The sequence below is a fragment of the Raphanus sativus genome, unplaced genomic scaffold, assembly GCF_000801105.2.
Source record: "Raphanus sativus cultivar WK10039 unplaced genomic scaffold, ASM80110v3 Scaffold0193, whole genome shotgun sequence".
NCBI lineage: Eukaryota > Viridiplantae > Streptophyta > Magnoliopsida > Brassicales > Brassicaceae > Raphanus > Raphanus sativus.
Genome location: NW_026615513.1, coordinates 1 through 7,797, shown reverse-complemented (window position 1 = coordinate 7,797; position 7,797 = coordinate 1). Strand labels below are relative to the sequence as shown.

The 7,797-nt window shown below is 38.9% G+C and overlaps 2 protein-coding genes and 1 pseudogene across 2 annotated transcripts; 2 read left to right on the top strand and 1 right to left on the bottom strand.

Annotated features, from left to right (window-relative positions):
- Positions 1–1,579, top strand: LOC130501421 (xyloglucan endotransglucosylase/hydrolase protein 14-like). Its single transcript, XM_056996347.1, has 3 exons — positions 1–330; positions 440–633; positions 994–1,579. Exons 1-3 carry the CDS (start codon positions 52–54, stop codon positions 1,379–1,381), a joined length of 861 nt encoding a protein of 286 aa, XP_056852327.1. The 5' UTR covers positions 1–51; the 3' UTR covers positions 1,382–1,579.
- A 1,039-nt stretch (positions 1,580–2,618) lies between these two features.
- LOC108848973 ((DL)-glycerol-3-phosphatase 2) lies at positions 2,619–4,413 on the top strand. Its single transcript, XM_018622447.2, is given in 7 exon segments — positions 2,619–2,907; positions 3,153–3,377; positions 3,461–3,521; positions 3,634–3,772; positions 3,775–3,783; positions 3,883–3,962; positions 4,081–4,413. Coding segments are annotated over 7 exon segments (900 nt in total). The 5' UTR covers positions 2,619–2,654; the 3' UTR covers positions 4,214–4,413.
- A 297-nt stretch (positions 4,414–4,710) lies between these two features.
- Positions 4,711–6,554, bottom strand: LOC130501424 (glycosyltransferase BC10-like; annotated as a pseudogene).
- Positions 6,555–7,797: the final 1,243 nt, after the last annotated feature.

Below are 7,797 nucleotides of genomic sequence, written 5' to 3'. Positions count from 1 at the left end.
CGACCGACACTTATCTTCCAAGGCAAGAAACAACAGAGTACCTGGCAAAAAATGGCGGTTCCCGCGACAAAAAAGCCTCTGTTGTTGTCTTTCCTCGGCTTTGGCTTCTTTGTTCTCGTTGCATCTGCCGGAAGCTTCTACGAGAGCTTTGATATCACTTGGGGAGATGGTCGTGCCGACATATACGAGAGTGGACAGCTTCTCACTTGCACTCTTGACAAGGTCTCCGGCTCAGGGTTTCAGTCCAAGAGGGAGTACTTGTACGGTAAGATCGACATGAAGCTCAAGCTCGTCGCTGGAAACTCAGCTGGAACCGTAACCGCCTACTACGTAAGGGATCTCCTTGTGAAAATGATTTGATAATTAGGGTTCTTTCTCATATGAAAACCAGTCAGGTAATAAATGAAAATGTCGCCTAATATTGTACATTTTGTGGCAGCTTTCGTCTAAAGGTGCGACATGGGATGAGATTGACTTTGAGTTCTTGGGAAATCTCACAGGACAGCCTTACACTATCCACACCAATGTCTTCACCGGTGGTAAAGGTGACCGCGAGATGCAGTTCCGCCTCTGGTTCGATCCCACCGCTGGTTTCCACACCTACACCGTCCACTGGAACCCTCTTAACATCATGTGAGTATATAGTCTACTAGGGCTGACAAAAAAAGGTCTATTAGGAAATGCTACATTGATAACAACGGGCAATATTAGTTAGTCTACTGGTTAATTTGATATAAAAGCTTACGATCGCTTTGACACGTCTAATCACATTTTATTGTTATATAAGCGGACAATAAGAATGTTTCGCATTGTAATGTTTTTTCTATGTAAACTAGACATGGTCGGATAGAATTGTTTATTTGGTATAAACTTTTTTTACCGACCAAATCGTGTTTTAAACATACGGAGACAAAAACGAAGAAGGATGTTTGGCATTTAAAACGTCTAGAATCACTTGTCATGTTTTTCTTACAAACTCTCTTGTGTCTGAAGCTTCCTTGTGGATGGGATCCCAATTCGGGTGTTCAAGAACAACGAGAAAAATGGAGTGGCATACCCTACGTCCCAACCCATGAAGATATACTCAAGCCTTTGGGAAGCTGATGACTGGGCCACGCAGGGCGGTCGCGTGAAGACAGACTGGAGCAACGCACCATTCAGAGCACATTACAGGAACTTCGACGACAAAAGCTCATGTAGCAGGACATCAAACTTGACATGGGTGACTTGTGACGGAAACAAGAACTCGTGGATGTGGACCACTCTCAATGACCGCCAGATCGGTCAGATGAACTGGGTGCAAAAAGAATTCATGATCTACAACTATTGTACCGATTACAAGAGGTTCCCTCAGGGTTTTGCCAAGGAGTGTTACCTTTGAAAACTTTGGTTGATCCTCCTACATTGAGAATTTTCGAGCATTTTCCTCAATAATTTTTATTTTATTTCCCTTTCGTGTTATTTCATTCTTGTGATGTTACTTTGATTTATTCTCTTTTATTCAAGTGTTTCTGAGATGCGATAATACATACACGCATATATAATGTTACTGAGAAAATAAAAAGTTGTACTTGATAATTCATAATTCATTCTATCTCGAAGGTATATGGTCTGACTGTTTATTAATATGTTTGGCAGTGATTGTTTTTTTGGCGTCCAGTGTGTACGCAACATCAATGTTCTATAAGATACACACCGAAATATAGTAACAGACAACTTTGAACTTGTTAGATTTAGTATGCAGCGTATGACATGAGAGAAACAGACGATTGGACAATGGAGTAGCGTCTACCTCTTTAGATACATTAGGATGAATGGACCGCCATGTACATCCATGAATATTTACATATTATTTCAATATTCTTGATTTAATCACCAACAAAAGAAAAATATTACATTTATTTTTGTTATTACATATTCCAAATCTGACAAATCTATATTTTTCTTAATGTAAAATATGTCTTTTACTAAACAAAAAGTATAAAATTTTTGAATGTATTTAGCATAAGTTTTTTTTTGTTTTTCACATAACTATTTTAATTTAAATATTATTAAATCTGGTTTGCATATAATACAATTTCAAAATGTATGAAGATATACTTTTGTCGTATAACAAAAATTTAGATTAACATTTATATAAGGTCCATTTTGTTTTCTTTCATTTGAATTTTCATTATATTTTTTATCTGACCTGGACTCATACTTTTTCTTTTCCTTACTAGTACTTGAGAACTTACATGAAGGTTCTCCACTTACATTAGAAGGTTGCAAAGTACACACAATGATACAACGTAAAACAAGAGTTGGCTTGTCTACCTTGGAAGGTAAGATAAGATAACTTATCATTTGATGGACCCATCCTATGCGACATCAATCCGGACCAATATACCAAAAGACTGTCTATACTATACTTAAGAGTATCTGACGGTGAACTGCTCCATTTAAGACTTGGCTGGTTCATCCCTTGCTTTTCAACACACAACTTTCTGTTCGGTTGCTCAAAGCTCATGAAACGACGTAGTTCTAAACCCAGCCACAGCCCATGATTAAAGTAAAGCACTGTAAAGAAGACCCGATAAAAAAATTAAAGCCCAATTAATGGTGACGCTTATATATAGCTCTCACAGGTCGAGAGTTTAGTTGGTTGTCGAACTATGTTATCAGCATCTCCAACTAGATTCGTTGCTCAAAGAATCTCATTCCGATCATCTAATACGATTCCGACAATCTTACTTCCTCCCTTTCCCAGAGGTTTCCAGCAGAGATCGTTGACCAAAGCTTCACTAAACGCTCGAATCGTAGCAGCTATGTCGACCACCACCACCACCACCGCCGTCAACGCCGTCACAGACGCCGGCAGAGGTAACATCACTCACGTCATATTCGACATGGACGGGCTCCTTCTAGGTAACTTCGGTTTTTTTTGGCTTCTGTGGTTCTTTAATGTAGTTCGTGCGTTATTGTCACTGTGAGGCTGTTTTGTAAGAAGTTGTGTGTTAAAGTTGTAAACTTTATGCTATTTGTGTTCTCTCGTTTCAGTGGTAAAGACATAAACTTTACTTAAAGGATGTGTGTTGCTGGTCCTAAACTCTCACTATTGAGTGTATAGCTTTATGTTGATTTATGTTCTGTGTACTGTTTTTTTTTTGTAGACACTGAGAAGTTTTACACGGAGGTACAGGAGAAGATACTTGCTAGATACAATAAAACGTTTGACTGGTCTTTGAAAGCCAAGATGATGGGTAGGAAAGCCATAGAAGCTGCCACGCTTTTCGTCGAAGAATGTGGAATCAGCGACTCTCTTTCACCAGAAGCCTTCATTGTAGAGAGAGAGTCAATGCTGCAAGACCTCTTCCCTACAAGTGACCTTATGCCAGGTTACAACAATACAATGAGATTACAAATTGTTAGAAATTATAACTTTTTGCTGACATGATTGATCTCTTTTCTCTAATGCAAGGAGCTAGCAGACTTCTCAGACATCTCCATGGGAAAGGAATCCCAATTTGTGTAGCCACAGGGTATATCTGTTTCTTCTGCATCAGCACATCAATAATACAACACTGATAGTGCATTCAATCGTTTTGCACATATCTGATCTGTTATGTAATGACGCTAATGATGTTAATGCAGTACACACACACGACATTTTGATCTGAAAACGCAAAGACACCGGGAGCTTTTCTCCTTGATGCATCACATAGTGCGGGGAGATGATCCAGAGGTGAAGCAAGGGAAGCCTGCTCCTGACGGTTTTCTTGCTGCTGCCAGGAGAGATTTGAGGTCGTTCATACTATATATATACATAATACTGTAGAATTGAAAAAACACTGATGCTACGAGCTTGTAAAATAAAACTAATAATGTATGCGGATTTCATAGGACGGGCCTGTAGATCCACGCAAAGCTCTGGTGTTTGAAGATGCTCCTTCCGGTGTCATGGCAGCTAAAAACGCTGGAATGTAAGTTGGTTCCTGGTTCCAAATTCTCTCAAAGGATGAGCTAGTTAGTTTGTGGTTGAGTTTGAGAGTCCCTAAAAGGCTAACATGTGTGTGTGTGTGTGTGTGTTTCTTTCACCAGGAATGTAATAATGGTACCGGATCCGAGATTGGACAAGTCCTACTGTGGTGTTGCCGATCAAGTTCTAGCCTCTCTTCTAGATTTCAAACCAGAGGAATGGGGCTTACCTCCGTTCGAGGATTCACAAAACTAAGACCACAAAGCTTCAGTTTAACAGTATCCTCAAGCTATAAGATTCTTTTATGATTGAAGAAGACCTGTACTCTGGCTGTATGGGAAATAATGTTTGTGTTCATCATACACTTGACTGACAATAAAATGATTTGATTCTTATTGGGGTCTTTTTGTTATATGTTATGATTTGATAATAAATTTCTAATACTTTATTGGTAATGAGTGACTCTGACATTACCAAAACCCTTGTATTGATGCTAGCCTAAGTTAGTACAATGGTATGTAACTTATTGATAGAGAGACCTGGCCAAAGAGAATGGTATGTCAATAAGTTACAATGGTATGTAACTTATTGATATGAAAGATCTTTTAGATTAATAAAAAAAGAGTTTCTGCTCTAACTTCGTATAAACGGCTTTCAGTTTCATCGAGAAACATCAACTTCAACGAGTCATTTCAGTTTTTGGTTTTCAGAAGATTTACAGTATCTAAAAGATCCATATCTGGAACAAAAAATTGGTTCAAGAATTGCTTGTTTCAGCTCAAGAATCCTTGGTTAGACCAGTGTGCTTGTGTAGTTTGGGAAGAGGTTGACCAATGTGTCGAGAGTATCAGGATGAAACTTCCTTGCAAACAGATAACAAGGCCGTGTAATCCCGTTCCACGTACATGGCCAATGCAGCTCATCTCCATGCTTCAAAAACCACAAGTCCAAAAGTATAAACAAAGAGATGTAGATAGGCCACAATAGAAAAGATCTGCTAGAGCATATACCTCTCCCACACTTGTGACATGTGTACTCATCTCTTCGGTCTGAAAAGGGAGAAACGAAAAAAAAGTAGAATAAGAAGCTAATTATGACAGTTTGCAAGAGTTGTGTGTTTGAAACCGTACTGTGACATTTTTCATGAAATCTAATGATATCTCATTTGCTGTGTAAGTCTTGGGATGCCACTGTCGTTCAGACCAATCAACATAAGTCACTGACCAGTTAGAGATCCCCATAGGATCAATCATCTGAAAGAAGATCCAGCAAAAACAAACAAACAAAAATTGTTTCAGCATCTAAGAAGACTGCAGAAGATGGGGTGTGTGTGTGTGTGTGTGTTAAGAAGCATATCCTCCTCACACTGAAGAATGTTGGCAAGTAATGTTCATCTGCAATGCAGTTCTTGTCAGCCTCTATCCCTGGCTGAAATTTATATAAAACTTTCTTGTCATAATCAAAACTAAAAACCAAAACTATTCAGCTGCAGGACAAACTTACTCCACAATATTGGCGGAACTTTGAGTAGTAGAGACCATCAGCCATCACTATAACCGCGTGTTGTCGCTTCATTGTGAACCACTGGCCCAGAAGAAGTAACAACAGTCAACAGCAGTAACTACTTAAGACAGTCTCTTAGAGACTAAAAGCTTTGTCTTTACCTGGGCACCCTTTCTAAAATCTTCCCTAGCAATCTCAGGTAACATGTGTTCCATGTGTCTACCAGTTCCATGAGGACCAGGATCCACAAAACTTGAGAGACATAAATATAATTGAAGCTTGTGTCAATGAACATTAATAAAGATTCTTTTGATTAAAGAGATTCATTTACCTCTCAATGAAGCTGACGTTGGAGTACATCAAATATCTATAGGTGTAGTCAAAATTATGCAACGGTATACAACTGCATATAGAGAAAATAAAAGTTCATGTGCAGTGCAGAAGAAGATCTTAGTTTGGGACACTTGAAAAGCAAGATTGAAACCATTACCTCTCTGAAAGAAGAACAAAGTGTTGGTTATCAGGATCTTCAAGAGCACTAACCAGTAGCCTCTTCTCAGCATCAACCATAGAGATCCTCCCCAAGTGACCTCATCACTATGGATCGCTCGATCAGAAAAGTGACTACTGATATGAACTGGCCTTTCCTTGGAGGGGTGGATGTAGATAGAGAACTTCCCTTCATGACCCTTTCAGATTAAAACCACAAACATATTAGTGAATATAAATATGTGAACACTCTTTCGTTGAGGTGTGTGTTTGTTTACCGTGAAAAAGTCATCCCAGAGCTTCTCAAACGGCAAAAGTACCAGGAGTCAAGAATAAGAAAGCGATTTTGAGTTTTCGGTGACGGAGGGAGGAGCGTTTTGAGTATGTCTCTGGCCACTGCTTCGTGCTGCTACCTCTTCGTCAGTGAGTTTCCTGACGTGAATAGGTAGCCACGAGGAGGAGGTCTTGCTGTGTCGTGGAGACATCATGTGAGTACAGAGAGAAGCATGCTGAGCACTGAAACTGCCAAGACGAGCCATAAGGGCTTCTTGAGAGATGTGTGGTGACGTGGCACTTGATAACTCTTCTGCTGCGCCTCAACCATTTTGGAAACCGAATCACGCCTCCCTTCTAGTTGAAACGCATACAAAAGATGGAATCTTTATTTCATACTAGCCATTGCCTGAAGAAGAAAGATTTGAGGTTTTATAAATTGAGAACACAAACAAAAGTCGGATTCAGACCGGAAAACACGGAGATATTTAAGTAACGTTTCGAAACTAATCTTTTAAAAGAAGAAGAATCCAATCAGCAAAATGGAGAATTGTGAAAACCGCAAAAAAAAAAAAAAAAAAAAAAATGCACGTTGTTCCTCACTATCACTCTCTAGCAAGCACACACGTAGGAACATAACTTAAAGCCTTTTAAGTAAGTGAAAGTCTCGTGAGCATTCATTCCCTCCGACCAAACTAAAGTCCAAAAAGCTACAAATCTCAGATTCGCTTTCCAGCAGTTACAAAGACTTTAAAAAGGGACACTGTAAGCGAGTCAAAGTTGCATATTTACCTTAAATAAAATTTCGAGCTGAGCTGAAACAAAAACGGTAGAATGATGAAGAAAGACAGAGTCTTTGTCCAAAAACCCAGATCTCAAAAATTCAACTTTGATCCTCAAGATCTAGGTCAACAAACAGAAGAGTGATTCTGCGATTATAAGGTCGAAAGAGAGAGAGAGAGAGAAAAGGAGAGCTTTTTTTTCTTCTTTAAGATTCTTTAAGTTTCTAAAACCATGCATACAAGTAAACTGAAAGACGATTTTCAGAGCCTTTTTCATTTCTTTTTATACTTGATTCACTTCCTCTCTATTGGGTTTGAAAACATATTTTTAAATACAGGGATTCCATTTTCTCCAGTAATTTCTCTTCTTTTTTTTTTTGTCACTGACTCCAATAATTTCTCTTATTGTTTGTTATTAGATTATAAATTTAGTTCAAAAGGATCTAATTCTACTTTGGGTTGGATTTGAGTTGGCTTCACGACTCTTGGCCCTTTTCTGAATCGGTAATGGAACATAAATGTTTCCAAGTGGATGGTCTAAATAACGAATTAAGTTCTGTCATCGCACTTAGGACAGTCCTACCACGACGCCGGAAGACCTGCTTGCTTACGGACACTAATTAATTGATTTGATTTTGTTTTGTTTTATTAGCAGCTAAACTCGAACCTGAGATCATGAGCCGCACTCTCTCTCTCTCTCTCTCTCTCTGGAAGGTGATGATGGTCCATACGACCATACTACATGTAGAGCTTTTGACTCTGCCCAACAACATACGAGACGCAAGTGAATAT

What these genes read in the sequence shown, in the direction of transcription:
- LOC130501421 (XM_056996347.1), top strand. Translation starts at nt 52, where the DNA reads ATGGCGGTTCCCGCGACAAAAAAGCCTCTGTTGTTGTCTTTCCTCGGC. An exon ending in GAACCGTAACCGCCTACTAC is followed by an intron (nt 331 to 439) that starts GTAAGGGATCTC and finishes ATTTTGTGGCAG; the next exon opens with CTTTCGTCTAAAGGTGCGAC. An exon ending in TGGAACCCTCTTAACATCAT is followed by an intron (nt 634 to 993) that starts GTGAGTATATAG and finishes TTGTGTCTGAAG; the next exon opens with CTTCCTTGTGGATGGGATCC.